This window comes from Mesoplodon densirostris, chromosome 4 (assembly GCF_025265405.1).
Source record: "Mesoplodon densirostris isolate mMesDen1 chromosome 4, mMesDen1 primary haplotype, whole genome shotgun sequence".
Taxonomy (NCBI): domain Eukaryota; kingdom Metazoa; phylum Chordata; class Mammalia; order Artiodactyla; family Ziphiidae; genus Mesoplodon; species Mesoplodon densirostris.
Window position 1 is genome coordinate 3,318,490 of NC_082664.1, and position 16,223 is coordinate 3,334,712.

General features: G+C 63.0%; 1 protein-coding gene across 1 annotated transcript; it reads right to left on the reverse strand.

Moving 5' to 3' along the window:
- Window positions 1-1,484: 1,484 nt before the first annotated feature.
- Window positions 1,485-9,908, reverse strand: EXOC3L4 (exocyst complex component 3 like 4). Its single transcript, XM_060097875.1, has 11 exons — window positions 9,497-9,908; window positions 8,032-8,683; window positions 6,964-7,075; window positions 6,626-6,748; window positions 6,156-6,256; window positions 5,875-5,955; window positions 4,633-4,747; window positions 3,952-4,071; window positions 3,716-3,868; window positions 2,918-3,039; window positions 1,485-1,677 (listed from the first exon to the last, which is right to left on the reverse strand). Exons 1-11 carry the CDS (start codon window positions 9,906-9,908, stop codon window positions 1,485-1,487), a joined length of 2,184 nt encoding a protein of 727 aa, XP_059953858.1.
- Between the last annotated feature and the right edge of the window lie 6,315 nt (window positions 9,909-16,223).

Here is a 16,223-nt window from a genome sequence, read left to right on the forward strand (position 1 = left end):
CAGGACCAAACCAGATCAAGGCTTCCTATACCCTCACCCCCACCCACCCCCAGCCTGAGACTCTCACTCAGACCACTGCCGGCCCCTGGGCTTACATGTGGGGTCAGACTGACCTGTCAATCACCTGCCCCTCCCTAGGGAGAGAGGTGCCCCTCCGATACCTTCCCTCTCCCTGGCTGTGAGGATCCCAGGCCACCCGTGCTGGGGCCTGTTGTGAAGCAGTGCCAACCTCCATCCTCCGCTGGCCTCAGTTTCCCCACTGACACAAGGACCGCTTGTCAGCGTCAGCACTCACACATCCCGGCCCCGCGCCTGTTCCGGAGCCTGGGAGCCCCATCCTCTCGGCTTCCTCCTTCCTGCCCTGCTCATCCCACCCCCGCTGGATTCCCCACTTGGAAAGATCTGGACACTCCCTCGGCCCCCGGCCTGCCCCACCCCTGGCCAGGTGCCCCCATGGCACAGGCTGCCGCTGGCACCTGTTCCTGCTCCCACTGGGATCCCGAAAGGGGACTGGAGGGAAAGGCACCTATCGCTGCCTCCGGCCGCATCCTGTCAGTCTCCCCATCTCAGAGCTCAGCCTTCCTGGCAAGCCCGAGGTTATGGATACAAATGGGTTCCACAGCAGCCCAAACTGCAGGCTGGAGCCCAATTTCAGTGCCAACTTTTTGTGAGAGGAGAATGAGGAGGGGCGTGCGCAGGGGCGCAGTGGGGTGATCTCCTTGCAGCGCCACGTCCAGAGCCGAGACCTGCAGGGGCAACCCCTCATACACCCACTCCAGGTTGACACTTGCCCTGCAGCAGCCCACAACTCTCACTGCTGGGAAGTCCCTCTCACAACTAACCCAAACACCTCAAGCTGCAGAACGAGGCTTGGCCTTTTCTTGTCTCCCAGGGCCCAGGCCTGCTTAGAACCAGACAGAGCAGCGCTCACCCTGCTGGGCAAAGCTCACTAGGCACACGGCACTGGGGGCCCGGGGTCAGAGCCTGTCTTGCTCTGCAGCCACAGGGGTGGGCCTTCCCAGTTCTAGACGTGCCTCAGTCTCCCCATTGGTACAGTGAGCAGAAAACAACCATCACCAAATGGAGTCACCACAGAACCTCTGGCTGGACCCTGGGTGCATGGGAACCCAGACCTCCTGCCTGAAGTCAACTTGGCCTGCCCCTCCTTAGGGAGACACCATTTTAATTCATGTTTATTTTAAAAATAAATACTCTGTTCTTCACTTTCAGACCGGGGTGGCGCTGGACAGTTAGGCAGGGAGGCCTTCCTGCGCAGGCAGCACTGATGGGAACTTCTGACACTCCCGAACCCTCCCCCGCAAATGCCGGAAATGCCTCTCTCATGGCTGTTCCTTCTGGTCACCAGCCACGCGTGGCTGAGGATGGAAATTCCATGACCACGGGCTCCTGACTTGGGGCTCAGTGCCTGTGGGAAGGTGGCCAACCCTCCACCTGGGGTCGGTCCCCCCTCAGGCCCAGGAGCACTAGATGCAGGTGATTAGCACATCCACGGAGGTGGGCACCTCGATCTCCTCGAAGAGCACGTGGCTCCCAGCAGCGCCGGGGCCCCCTGCCTTGGCCGCGGCCCTCAGCAGGTCCTGGGCATGCGTCAGGAGGTGCTGGTTCCGACGGTGGCCCAGTCGGCGCAGCGCTAGGATGGCCAGCACGTGGTCCCGCCTGCAGAGACACACGGACCCTCACTGCAGACCCAGCAGCTTCAGTGACACCCCAGACCCCGAGGTGAGGAGGACCCCGGGGGCTTGGGCTGGAAGTACGAGTGCACCCAGCATTCCTGGAGCCTGGTCTCAGAGAGACTGAGAATGAGCGAGGAGGGGCAGTGCTCCTGGAAGGGGTGGCTGGGCCTTGAAGGGTGCGAGGCCACGTGGAGCCGGGAGGGCAGGCCCCTGCGGCCTATGCAGAGGTTCAAGAAACCTAGTGGATTGAAGGATGCAGCAATGCCGCCACACAGGGGCGGGGCTGGAGGAGCCGCTGGCCTCAGAAAGGAGTCAGGGCCTCCTGCTTCCAGCCCTGCGTAGGGAGCCACAGCCAGGCAGCATGCAGAGAGGCAGCGTGGGGGTGGGAGGCCTGCGCCCAGTGGCATCAGGAGCTCCCCCTCCCCTCCCGAGCACCCCAAGAAGCTCGAAGCACCGCCCCACAAGCTAGGGAGGGCAGGCCAGCCCAGGGCAGGAAAACCGGGAGGGGCCAGAAGGGGAACTTCGGGCGCTTGGAGGGGAGGGGTGGTCACTGCGGGCTGGGGGGTTGGAATTCTCCCCGGGGGGTCGGGGTGCAGGGCAAGGCGGTGGGTCCGGAAGGAGCTAGGCCAGGGGTTTTCTGCAGTCTCCCCACCCTGGAATCTCCAAGGCCATGGAAAGATTCGGGCTGGGATTTCCCTGGGTACCATGACTCACCCCCACCCCCACCCAACACACACCCGGGGATCAAAGCCTCCTTCCTCCCGGCCAGGTCTGGGGCTTCCGAAAAGGGCCTTCTCCCAGGGGTGGGGGCCGCAGCCTCCCCTCAGCCTCCCGGGGGGAGGGACGTGTCCCCACCGTCAGACGCGGGAGGAGGGTCTCCCACTCCCTTCAGACTCCAGGGGTGGGGACGTGTCTCCCCATCTCACCACAGGACTGAATGAGGATGGCGAGAAGAGACCACGAGGGAAGGCAGCCCCGATGCCACGAGGCCCCCCCACAGCCTGAAGGCCGGGGGCCCGCAGCTCCTGCACCTGCACCTGCGCACTCAGGCCGGCGCTAGTCCGAGCCCCGCCCGGGAGGCGCCCCTCCCCCTCCCCCGAACCAGCTCGCGTCGCCCTCAGGCTCGTCGCCCGCCCAGCTGCAGCCGCAGGGACACTTCTGCAGGCACGAGTCCCCTGACCCCGGGGCCCCGCGGCGCCCGTCAGAATCTCGTGGGGACGGACCTGATGTCGGGGTAGCTCCGGATGAGTGTCTCCAGGTGCCCGCGGATGTCGTCTTTGTAAGTCTCGCCCAGTATGTCCGCCACGCACGGGATAGCTCGGCCCAACCAAGTAGCCTCAGAGCCCTATGGACACAGGGAGACGCCTGCGGGGCGGGCCACTGCCCCCTCCCCGGAACCCCCTTGCCGCCCCCGCCTGCAGCCCCTCCATTAGAGCCCCGTAGAGCCCTCCTGAAGCCACCACTGCCGTCCCACGGGGTTGCCTCCTGCATCGCGGAAGGGGACGCGGGCCTCGGCACCGTGGACTCAGTCGCAGCTCAATAGTCATCTTCCCTCCCCCACGATAGAGCGCGGAGGTGTCTTCCAGAATCTGCTCAGATGGGTAAACCGAGGCCCCGCGGGCAAGTCCTGCCTGGAGTCGTACAGCGGGTGGGGGACCAGCAGCCCAGATGAGGGGTGTACGTGTAGGGAGGAGGTGCCTGAGCTCGAACTGCTCGGGGTCAGGGGCGCAGGAGCGGTCTCCCATGGTCCCCGCCCATCAGACGGGGCTGCGACCTCAGCCCTTCCCCACACACCCCACAAAACTGCATGCAAATGAATGCAAACGTATGCAAAGTGTCGTCCCCACCAGGCCCGCTCGGCGGGGGGGGGGGGGGCGGGGGGGAGTGCACAGAATCACTTCCGCCGAAGCCTGCCCCGCGGGGGCTCTTACAGGGGCGAGTGAAAATGAGAATGGGGGGCGCTAGTGGAGGGTCCCCACGCTGGAGGCCCCCCGAGGAGGCCAGCCAGACAGTGCTCCTACCAAGCCCTGGAAGGTGCTGCCAATGGCCTGGGCGTCCAGGCCCATCTTCTGGGAGCCACTCACGCGCTCCACACCCCGGAACCGCTCGCGGGGCCTCAGCACCTGCGCCAGGTACTCGCGGACCACGTAACGGTGCACCTCCTGCAGAGTCTCCTGGGCGGCCAAAGCGGGGGTCTGGGTCAGGGTCAACGGCAGGGGCCCTGGGCATGCCCCCACCACAGCTCGGCCCCCCGTACCTGCGCCCGGGGCGGGACCACGTGCTCGAGGTGGCCGGCGAATGCCACCACCTTGTCCAGGAGGGGCTGCAGCACGTCCTGTGTCAGCCAGGCTTTGGTGCACAGGACCTTGAAGAGTGGCTGGGGGCAGAGGGGGTCAGGAGTCTTCTAGCCAGGTGTCCTCCCCATCCACTAGACCCGCCCCTGGGAGCCCCGTGCATGGCTCCTGACAGGGGTGTCTCAGGCCAAGGGACAATCTGTCAACAGGAAGAAATTCTGGGGAGCTATCTGACCCCCTTCTCCATGGTACCTTGGTGACATCCCCTCTCCTGCCACAAATTATGTCACTAGGCCTTTCCCAGGGACTGCCTCCTCCAGGCCCGGAGCCTCAGTAGGCAGAGTTTGAGTTTGAGCCTCTAGCCAGGCCTTGCTTGGGGAGTCCTGGGGGGGCCTTGAGGGGCCGGATGAGGAGCAGTTCCTTGGACACACCCTCTCTGAGACGTGGAGAATGAAGAAGGTAGTTGTTTCCCAACTGTTCCTGCTCAGCTGGGAACTTGTCTGGGTCCCCTGCCCACCCCGACACACCACCCCAGCACTGCCCCCACGGTAAATGAATGCCGTGACTTGGGCTCCCAGGCTCCAAGACACAGGGGGCACCTGCTGGGCATGGAAAGTGGGGAGAGAAGGGCCCATCCCCCTCACCTGCACATCACCCTGCAAGCCCTGGAGCAGCCGCTTCTGAAAGGCGCAGGTGGCAGCCACCAGGGGCTTCTCCAGCTCTTCAAGGCTTCCTGGGAACCTGGCCAGAAGATGAGTTCTGGGGAGGGGCCAGGACAGGGGGCAAAGTGAGCAAGGGGGAGCAGGCTGGGGTCAAGGCCTGGCATACAGCCAGGAAGGCTGGTGCCACACCAACTCCATTCACTTAGACTATAATGTGAAGGGCCGCCCCCCTGGGGCTGCACAGTGTAGTAGCCCTGGGAGCAGAGTCAAGTGAGGGCACAGCACTATGCCCCAGATCACAGAGGGGCAGGACGGTGGAGTGGTGGTGGTCCCACAGCATGGCGGAGCTCCCCTGTGGCAGCGCTGAGCCGAACCTGCACCCCTCTCGGTGGCAGAACAGGGCAACGCAGCCGTTCCTGCCACAGGGGCCCCTCTTTAGAGCCTCATAACTGCCTCTCCAAATATTATAATGTCCCCATTTCACTGTTGAGTAAACCGAGGGCCAGGCTCTGCCCCGTCCCCAGCCCAGGGACACAGAAAGGCAGGCTAAACTTCCATCAGGGGCTTGGCCAGAGGCTGCCTACCAAGGAACAGAGAATGTTCCCTGGGGCTGAACCCCAGGGTCCCCCGTGCCCAGGGCCAGTCTGGCACAGATTAGGGACAAGAGAGTATTATAGAAGCAGTGCCTCAGTGTGGTCAGGCTTCGGGTTCACACAGACCTTGTTCACGTCCCAGATCCAGCATGTACTGTCTGTGTGACCGTGGACAAGTGGCATTTCCTTTCTGAGCCGCCACATTCCCATCTGTACATGGGGACCCCACCCTTGCGCTGCAGCAGCTGATGCATCTTAAGTGGGGGGACACTAATGCTTGGCACAGAAGGGGGACATCCAGTGCCAGCCCACGGGGGGCCTCTGCCTTCTGGGGGTAGATAAACCCAGGCCCCAGCACGAGCAAAGCCCTGGGGGGAGTGTCAGGGAGGGCTTCTTGGCCTCTGCTCGGCCTTGAAACTCCCCACATCCCTTCCAGGGCCTCAGCTCTGCGGGGCCGAGAGAGGACCCCACAGCGGTGACGGAGGCGGAGAGGCGGGCTTTCCCTGGAAGCCTCCTGGGAAGGCCGCCTGAGGCCGCCGCGGTAGCCTTCAGGGTCCCGGTTCCCTCCGTTTGCGCGCCCCCTGCCGGCCGTGCTCGGCACCGCCCCTGCGGAGGAGCGAGAGAAACCCACCTGAAATCCTCGCAGGCATTGATGTTGGCGCACAGGTTAGGCTCGCTCACCGCCCCCGACTCCAGGAAAGCCTTTTCAAACCTGGGGCAGAGGCACGCAGAGGTCTTGGAGCCTCTTTCTGGCTTCTATGACCTCGTGTCCGCCCTCCCTCGGGTCTTATGATGAGGCTTGTCCGGGGATCTCGCACACTGAGCAAACAGGATGGGCCCTCCCCAGGGACGACCACGGTCCACACCCTGGCCACTCCACCCACCACACCCCAGCCCAAGATGCGCCCCTACCTGGGCAGGAAGAGGCCAAAGGCCCGCGCGCAGATCCGCAAGGTGGTGGCCTCCAGCTCCGCGGAGATGGCGCCAGCTGCCTTCACGTGCTCTGCCACGAGCTGAGAGCGATGCCACGCACTGAAGGCGCATCTGAGCCCTCAGTCCCGATGCCCCCGGTCCCCCACCTCGTGGCCCCGTGATGTCTCCAGCCTGCCCTGCTCTTCCTCGCAGTCTCGCCTGCAACTTCCAGCGGCCCCAACCTCGAGCTCAGCCCTCCCAACTCCCCACACCCACGGGGCCACCTGCTAAGCTGGGAGTTGTGGCCTGTCGCTCCCAGCTTGGCCAGGCGACCCGAGGGCCTCTGATCCGGCCCCACATGGGGCCTCAAGCTCCCGTCTAACAGGGAGAGGTGGTTATGACTGTATTTTACAGCTCTGGGTGTCTCTACCGCCTGAGGCCCAAACACATGTCCCTCCTTCTGGGCGCACCATGTGTACGTCGATGGACAGTGGCGTATGGTAGTGGCCCTGCAGCACGTCGGGGGCCTCGGCAGCCACCCAGCGACTCTGTTCTACCTGCAGGATGCCATCAAAGCAGCTCGCGATCTTGGTCTGTGCGGGGTAAGGAAGGGGCCGTGGTGTGACCCTCCCAGGGAGGAGGTCCCCTACCTCCCGAGCCCTAAGCCCCATCGCCCGCCCTTGGAGACAACAGCCACCCTGCTGGTGCACAGGCCCACGCCTGAGGGCACGGAGCCTCCCTGCAGGGGGTGGCGGCCACACTCGACCTGGACCCCGCCCCCTCCGGCCTGGCCCCTCATGGCCCTTACCTCCAGGAAGCTGGTGTAGTCACTCTCGAGTCGGGCCCACACATCGGGTGCCAGGAGCGGGGGCAGTGGCTCCATAGGCAGAGCCAGGTCTTGGGAGCCCAGGAAATCAGGACTGGAAGGCAGGGTGGAGCCTGAAGTTCGGAGCAGAACTCTGATGGGGCAGCGGCTGCCCCTACTCCCCTCTGGATAGGCTCAAAGCCTAACGCCATCACCGTGAGGGCCCCGAATCTGGGCTGTTCACATACTCAGCCCCCCACCACGCCCTCCAGCTTTCCATGCCAGACACCCCTCCCCGCAGCTTCTGACTGCAGGATTTCCTGGCACCCTAAGCAATTAGCTGTGCGTGCACAGAATGCATAAAGATGGCCATCCAGATGGACCTTGATCAGGTTGCCTCGGGTGTGACCACTACCCTCACGGTCAGGGTACACCCAAGACTGAACTCTAAACGCCCCCAGGACCACGCAGCTCAGGGACCAGCCACTATCCTGTCCACACTAGGGAGGCCCAGACAGGGGCAGGTACTTGTCTGAGGCCACAGGGCATACTAAGGAGCCCAGGACTTTGGCGCCCTCCCCCGGCTTGCCTGTCTGCCTGTGGGGCTGGGGAGCGCTCAGCGGGAGAGGTGATCCACCCCCTCACGTTCTGCAGAGCCCTGAACCCAGGGGTCCATCCGAAGCAAGAGTGGGGCTGAAAGCCACCTCACGCCAAGCGCTGTGAGCCCACGGTTGTGTCTTTCCTGGAGGGTGCCCTTTGCTAATTCACTAAGAGGCACCCTGTGGACTAGCTTGTGCCTAACTGGGCTCCCTGCCTCATAAGCAACCCCCGCCCCCCCACCCGGATGCTTTCCAGCTTCAGGAACTGGCGGATGGATGGCCCCTCTCCCCTCTCGGGAGAGCACCATGGTCTAGAATGGGAAGGAGAGAATGTCGAAGGCTCCCGGATCGGACGCCCAAGAAAAGGGGAAGAAAGGTGCCCTGTGCTCTTTGGAGCAGGTTCCTGAAGGCCTCTCGTGTGGTCAGTTCCAGCCCCTCCTTGCCCCTCATGGCGTCCTGGCTGGGGCCTCACCTGCTGTAGACATTGGAGGCCCAGTCCAGCAGGATGTAGAGCTGCTCGCAGCCACGGGCGTCGTGCGCCAGCTCCTGGAGGCGCTGGGCCACTGCGCCGTGGAAGGCGCGCAGGTAGGCCTCCCACGCGGGATAGCCGGCGGCCGCGTAAGCCGGGTGCACCTCCAGCTGCACCTTCTGCAGGTCGCGGCGAACCAAGCGGCCGAGCTCGGCCAGAAGCTGGGCCAAGCCGGAGGCGCCCTCGGCTGCCCCCGGGGCCTCCCCCGCGCTCACCTGCTGCACGCGCTCCCGCGCGCTCTGGCGCACCACGTCCTCCCAGTGCTGGCGCCAGTGGCGCGGCGTGCGCAGAAAGTCGCCGTCCGCAGGGGGCTCTGGGTGGGTCTCCTCTTCCGCGCGCACCACGTGGGCCAGCTCCGTGAGCAAGGCCACGTCCACGCCGTCCGGGCCCAGGGTCTCGAGCACGATGGCGCCGATCTCCGCAGCCAGCCCGTCGTAGTGCAGGCACACGTCCATGGCGCGCCGCGCGAAGCCCGTGGGGTCCTGCTCGAAGGTGCGCGAGGCTTTCTCGGCCACTAGCCGAGTCTCGAGTTGCCGCAGCTGCTCGAAGGCCGCCAGCAGTTTCCGCTCCGTGATGAGGTCGGCCACAGATTTGTCTTTTGCAAGGTCAGGTGAGAAGAGGGGTAATGAGGGGGATGCCCCAGCCAGGCCTGTCGCCCCGATCCCACACATCCGGAGTCGGGCTGCTGGGCCCCAGAGCTGCATCTGAAGGCCTGCTCCGGGAGCGACAGCCCCAGGTGCCCTGTGTCCTTTGGAATCACCTTTGAAGAGGCGGAACCCCAGGCCCCAAGCCTGGCTCAAAACAGCAACTGGGATCAGTCCCTGCCTTCCCACTCCCAGCTCTACAGAACTGGACCTGGTGGCTTCAAGTACAGTCCTGACTGCAGGTCCAGTGGGGTCAGAGCTCAGGGTGGGCATGCCCAGGCTCCTGCCCCAGTGTCCAACTTCAGCACTTCTTGCTGTTCCCTGCTCTGGGCCAACCTCCAGTCCCTAGGAGCACTCTACCTTCACCTACATTCCCCCTTCAGGGCCCTACTCCAATATGTCCTCTCCTGGGCAGCCCCCGACCTCTCCTCTGCCCCATGGCTCACAGGCACCCTCTGGGACGCTGTGATCTGAGAGGGCCAGTGCCTTCTCTACCACTCTGGTTTGGCCAGGAGCCAGGCTGTGGAAGCCCGTGGAGTTCTGGGGTCCTGCAGATCTGGGTTCACGTCCCGTTTTTCCACTTCACAGCTGTGAGGCTTGAGGTAAGTCACTTAACCTCTCTGAGCCTCACTTTTCTCAGCTGCCCTTGTTCAAATGTTGGAAGAATTTAACGTGAGATTGTGCAGGGGCAGAGGTTTGGGGGAGGAGAGCCTGTCAGGGAGCCTGGGCCCCACTGCCCCTCCCCTGCTTAGTGGTGAGGAAGCCCTCACCTTCTAGTTCCACAGGCCCCGCCTCAGTGGACGACTGCGGGCTGACACTGTCCATGGCCCTTGAGGGCACCTCCCGGCCGTCGGCCACCCCTGGCCCAGTGGTAGCCAGGGTCTGGTCAGCAGCCGGGCCATCGTCCAGAGCACGCCGTAAAGACCGAAACAAGAGGCGAGCGCTGCGCCTGAGCAGGCCGGGGTCCTCCTGGGGGGCGCAGCCCGAGGCCCGCTGGCTTGCCTTTGAGAAGGCCCGCCGAAAGGTGCCCAGGCCAGGCCTCAAGCCCTCTCGATGGGCGCTGGACGCATCCTCGCTGCTTGCCCTCCGAGTGCCCTGAGCTGGGATCTGGGGTACCACAGGCTCCCTGGGGCTGTGCAGCTCCGGCCCAGAGGCCACTGTCTGAGGCGATGGCATCTTGGAAGCAGCAGAGCTGGGGGCGAAAAGGAGGCTCAGGAAGCCCTGGGGGTGCCCAGCCCCTAGCAGCAGACACAGAAACCCATGAGAGCCCTGTGGGGTGTGCTGGGGCCCAGTGGCTTAGTCAGGGAAGCTTTCCCCAGGAGGTGACCTCAGGGCTGTCAAAAAGGAAATGTCACCAGGCAGCTCCCATGGCCAGAGCCGTCTTCGTGCCAGGCTGCAGCCACTTCTGCAGACACAGACAGCTGCTTCTATCAGGAAGCCTTCCCTGACACCATCTTCCAAGAAGGTCTTCCCCAGGTACCCACCTCACCGGCTTTGCCGGGCCAGACCCTCCCATCGGAGCTCGAGAGGGAACTGAACGCGCGGGTTCTGGGGCACAGCCTGACCCGCAGCCCACAGTCCCCGGGGCTGGGCCCAGAAACCACGTCCAGGACTTCCTGGAGCTTAGGTCCTGAGGCTAAAATGCCCACCCCCTCCACAAGCCACTCACCACTCCCCCATCCTTCAGCTCACCCCCATTCAGCCATCAGGCCTAACTGCTTCTGCTCAAAGCGGAGCTCAGGGACCCCCGTGGGAGGCCATGCCTTTTCCCTGCGTGTCTCAGAACTGGAGGGAGGTGGGGTCAGGCCGGAGGGGGCTGGCCCAAGCCACCGGGGGGCTTATCGGGGCCTTGCAGCCTGCAGGGAAGGCTGTGGGAGGGGCCGTGCTTCTATATTTAACCAGGGGCGGGAGGTTCCCAAGCTGTTTCTCACCCATTGCATCTCCTCCCCACCACCCAGAGAGGTAAGCTCTGGCCCCTCCCCGACAGAGGGTGGGGAGGGAGTCCCCAGGGCATGGGGGTGCAGAACAGGGGCTGCCCCTGACCCACCCCGAGCTCGGGCCCTCACCACCCAGGCTCTCCCAGGCTCCGCCCACACCCTACCCCGTTTCCGCCCAGCCTGGCTGTGTTTGACTTTCTGCCTTTAGGTTAAGCTAGGGGTGGAAGAAAGGAGAGAAACTTCTTGGCTTGCTGGAACCTCCCACCCACCCCATTGTGTTAAGAGGGGTTGGAGATGGTGGGGGGCCAGCAAGGTCTCACTTTAGCCTTGAAGAAACTGGGGCCCAAAGAAGGGCAGGACCTGCTGAAGTCACTGACCAACCAGAGGCTGAGACCCCCCATCCCCAGGTCACCCCCCACCATGGGGACAAAGGCCAGGCTGGAGCCAGCACCTGACTCTTGGGTGGTAGTGGGCAGGAATGGCCTCTCCCCAGGCCTCAGTTTGACACCAGGATGGGCAGGACCCAGACCCCTATCCACCCCCTCATGCCCGCCAGCGAGATGTCTGTGCGGGCGTCAGACGTGCAGGGTGTCCGCTGAGGCCTACCTTCCTCTCCCAGAGGCCACTGAGCTGCTGGAAGGAGGCCCCACTGAGGGAGGGGCAGGCTCAGGTGATTAACGGGGGCCTTATCAGCCCCACCCTGGCCACAGGTCATTGTCCTCCCCTGGTGCCCGGACTCGGGGACCCTGCCCACAGACCAGCCCAACGGCAGGGAGCATTGTCACAGGAGCCGGCCATCCCCTCCACCCACTGCTCCACCCCCACCCCCAGTGTCCCCCAGTGCCCAGCAGGGGCAGGTGTGGTGATGAAGAAAGCCATTCCAGCTGTGCCCAGCCTGCCGTGCTCCAGGCTCTGTCTCCAGGGAGTGTGGGGGAAGGACAAGCTGGCCTACCTTGGTTGGGCAGAGATCACACTTAGTAAGCACCCACTGCGTGCTCAGCCCAATGCCCGGCACATGTCAGATCCCCATGACAACAAAGTGGCAGGGTGTCGTTCACCGCATTTCATACATGAGGAAACAGGCTCAGAGAGGGACAGGGTCTTGCCTTAAGCCACACAGCTCCCGGTGGGGAGCCTGGGCCAGCCCGGGTCTGTCAAGAACCCTGGGAGCAGAGGCTGGACTCCTGTGTCTCCCGGCATCAGCAAGCCCTGCTGCCCGAGGAGCCCTTTCTCCTGGCAGAGGTTCGGAAGGTGGGGTCGGCTCCAGATGCCCGGAGCGGCGTCGGACTTGAAGTTCTCCCAGGAAGCCTAGAGGCAAATTCTGGGGGAGGAGGGGCAGCTGGCGGCTGGGTCTCCTGGGAGGTTACAGAGGCAGAGACTTGGAGCCCACCTACCGTGCTCAACCACCCTCGTCCCAAGTCAGAGCTGCACTGAAGGCCCCTCGAGGCCCCCAGCGGGTCCCTCTGCCCGCTGCTCCCTGAACCCCGCTTCTGCAGCTTCCCAAGTCATTCTTGACCTTCACAAGGCACAAGTCAACCCGGTCACTCTCCTGCTTTAAGCCCTTCCGTGGCTCTCCGCAGCCCTCAGGCCAAGCCTGAGCCCCACAGCCTGGCATTCGAAGCCCCCCATCCTGGGCCGAACCTTCTGCAGCCTCACTTCTGGGCCCCCTTGACCTGCACCCATCCAGCCTCACCAGCTGCCTCTTGCCTGTCCAGCCTCCCACCTCCTGCTCAGGCTGCTGCTTCTCCCAGCCTCCACCTCTGCTCCCCGAATCTGACCCAGTCTTCAGAGCCTCGGGTGCAGGTGCCTCCATCTCCAAGGAGTCCTTGGGCTGTGCTGCACCACCTGTCTGCTCATCAGGCCCTCGGACTGTCCCTGTGGTGGTGGGGCCTCCTCACTGGCCTGGGGACCTCTGTTCTTGTACCCCCTCCCCATCACCCCAGAGCCAGCCTGGAGGAGGAGTGAACCATCAATGTAAGGGTCACCCCCTGCCTGGGCTGGCCTGGCCAGGCGTCACGCTGGTGTCTTCTGGGCTGCAGACTCCTTGCTGACTCTACCTTGGCCCCTGCCCCGTGTCTGCCTCCCCACCCATGGGGCCTCTCTCTGGCTCTCTTTCTCTCTGTCCCACTGCCCTGAGTGTTCAGAGACCCTGGCCCCTGTGCCTGGGACTCGGGGCTGGCTGAGCTTCAAGGCCCAGGAGGCCCAGGCCTAGCCTGAGCCCTGGGCCCCATGTTCTCCAGGTCAGGCCAAGGCACCCACTGCAGGGCCAGTGGCAGGGGCAAGAATGTCACCCAGAAGACATGGTCACTGGAAGCTCCCATCTGGGGCCACCCTATCTGTGACCAAGAAGTCAAGTCTGGGCTTCCCCCACCACTTGCTATCCCCAGCCCCAGCTTCCACCCCCTTTTCCTAGGCCTGTCCTCCTATAGCATCTCCTCCCAGGCATCCCGCGGTGCCCTTCCCACTCCCAGCCTCTCCACCTCCCCTAGGCCTGGACCGTCACCCCATCCTTTGAAGCTCCAAAGTAGCCACCTCGGGCAGAGGACTGTGTCTCCCTCATACCTCCCACCTGCCACCTCCCATCACCTGATCACAGGTCCTAACTGTACCCCTTCCTAGACCCCTTGGAACCCATCTCGTCAGAGCAATGGGGGGTCTTGCCAAAACATAAACCTCCTTTAAAACCCTTCCTTGCAAGGTAAGGTTCTTCTCCTGAAATAAGGAAGAAGAGAAGCATGTGTCCTCACACTATTCAACATTTGCCTAGAAGAACTAGTGAAGGCAATAAGGCAAGAAAATGAATCAGAAGTATAAATATTGGGAAGGACCTGATAAAAAATGTCATTATTTGTAGGTGATATGATCGTCTGCTTAGAAATAGCTTTCCTATACTCCAGAAAAGCCTATTTTTAAAAGGCACTTAAAAGGCTTCCCTTTTTAATAGCAACAAAACATAACCCCTCTCCCCACCCTGGGCTGCCATCACCCTCGGGAGCAGCACAGGCTCCTTCGCTGGGCGTTCAAGACCCGTCCTAAGTGGCCCCTCCAGTTTCATCTACTCACTCACCCACTCTGATCACTTGGATGCACTCACCTCTCCTCCACACCTTTGTACAGACTGTTCCCTCTGCCAACTGTGACCTCACCCCCGCCTTCTCCAGCTGCTGACTCCTTCAAGGCTCAGCACATGTGGCTCCTCCCCCAAGAAGCCTTCTCCAACCAGCTGAGCCCCAGACCATGGTCAGCGCCTCCTGCTCTGGGCCTGGTTCCTGCCCTGGGCACACCTTCTCCCAAGGCTCGGGACACTTACAGGGTTTGGGGCATCTGCCTCTTGACCAGGAACCCCCCCGGGGCAGAGAGTGGGCCTGACCCAGCCTCCAGTCAGGGCTGGTACATGGCAGGTGCCCAAGGAAAACAGATAAGCAATTTCATGTAGGCGCATCAGCCCATAGGTGTGCCACTACTTTGTGCATATGGGTTTTGCACAACTATGTGTTAACCTGAGTGTGTCTCCCGGTACGTGTGTGCCTCTGTTCCAGAATGTGTGCCTCAGAGTGTCTGTGAGTAGTTCTGTTCGTGAGTCCATGTAGGTCTACATGTCTGCATGTTCATGTCTGTATGCTTTCTATCTCTGTGTGTTGTGTGTGCATGTGCGCATGCGTGTATCACTGTGATTGGAGCTGGCATTCTGGCCTGGGCTCTGAGCCGGGGCGCTCAGCCTGGAAGGCCACTAGCAGAACCAGAATTGTCCTCAGCCCCTTGAGTCCCCGCCTACTCCCCAGAGCACCCCGGTGACCCTCCTGCCCCACCTGCACAGACATACCTGCCGGGTGAGTAGACACTGGGCCCCAAACAGAGCAGGGTTGCCAGGAGAAGCCAGCCGAGCTGGGGCCTCAGAGCGGGGCCTAGGCGCTGGGGCCTCTGGAGCAGCCAGAGCGAGTGACCCACAGCTGGGACTCCCCAGCTACCGCCAAACTGGCCACGGCCCCCAGCCACCCCCCCAGCCCCACCCTCCACCACAGCCCCATGCTTTCACTTGTAGAAATGCTCCCACCCCCTTCCCACTCCAGAGGCAATCACTCCAACCTTTGACTCCTGGCAGTGCAGGGCTCAGGCTCAGGCCAGGGGCCGTGGAGGGGAGGGACGAGGAAGCAGCACTCCGGAGGCCGTGGAGGGGGTGGACACTGCTGGGGAGGGCTGGTCAGACTGAGGCCAGAGGCAGCGGGCTCCAGCTGGCTGGAAGGGGGTACCCAGCCCACAGTGGCCAAGCCCAGAAGGACCCCTCCCTCCAGGGCAGAGTCGCCAGCGCCAGCCCTGTGCCCTGCCTGGCGCTGAGAGCCCCGAGGGCAGAAATGGGGGGGGAGACAGCGACAGCAAAGGGAACATTGTAGGCCACCCGCCAGGAGCTGGAAGAAGGAGAGGGGCCCTCGAGGACAGGCAGGATTATGCTCAGGGACAGGAGGGACAGCAGGGGTCAGCCCATGAGGGAAGGTGAGGAGGTGGGCCTGAGCCTGATCGGCCAGGAGCACAGGTCCCACTCCTCCAAGGTGGCTCCAGCTAAAGACATTTTGTGTGGAGGGTCACTGAGGAGAGGCTGGCCCGACACCTTCCTCGGGGGATTCCGCTGCTGGCGTCCTAGGGAAAAAAACTTAGGGAAAATCCAGAGAGGACAGATCCAGGCCTGTTCACTCGGGCCGGAGCCCCAGGGGCGTGGGGCAGAGCGGGGTGGGTGGGTGCTCTGGGCAGCGTTCTGAAGGGAGCAGACACGAGCCCCTGAGCCGCCCCGGGGCTGCCGTCACGCGGTACCATGGGCTGGGGGCCTTAAACAGCAGACATTTATTTTCTCACAGTTCCGGAGGCTGCAAGGTCCCAGATCAAGGTGTTGACAGGGCTGGTTTCTCCTGAGGCTTCTCTCTGTGGCTTGTGGACGGCCGTCTTCTCCCTGTGTCTTCATGTGGTCAGCCCTCTGTGGGTCTGTGTCCTAATGCCCCCCCTTATAAGGCCATGTTGGATTAGGACCCACCAAGATGGGCTCATTTTAACTCAGTCACTCTCTACAAAGACCCACCTCCAAATACAGTCACATTCTGAGGTACGGGGAGCTAAGACTTCAATATAAACACTTTTTGCGGACAAAATCCAGCCCATAACAGATTGGAAGGCAGCTGAGATGCTGCAGTACCTTGCTGACATCTGCACATGGACCAAGTTGTACCTGGAGATGCCAGCACCTCCTCCAGGAAGCCCTCTAGTTTTCTCTTGAGTCATTAGCTCCCAGAGCCCTGGGTTCCCCTCTGTGAAGTGGGGCCATAAGAGTCCCAGCTCAAGCCTATGAGGCACCCCGCTGGTTGGGTGGGCCTTTCCCCCCCCTCCCCCGCTCAGGCCAGCCTGCCCAGTGGCCTCCTGTCCCATGTGTCTCCAACTGTCAGAGACTAAGAGATGACAGGGGCAAGCACAACTCAAGAGACAGAAGGGGAGGGGGGGTCCTCGAGGTGACCACCCAGGGCTCTTCGGTGGAAGTCCTGGGGCCCCGTGGGGTAGCTGGTCTCCACCC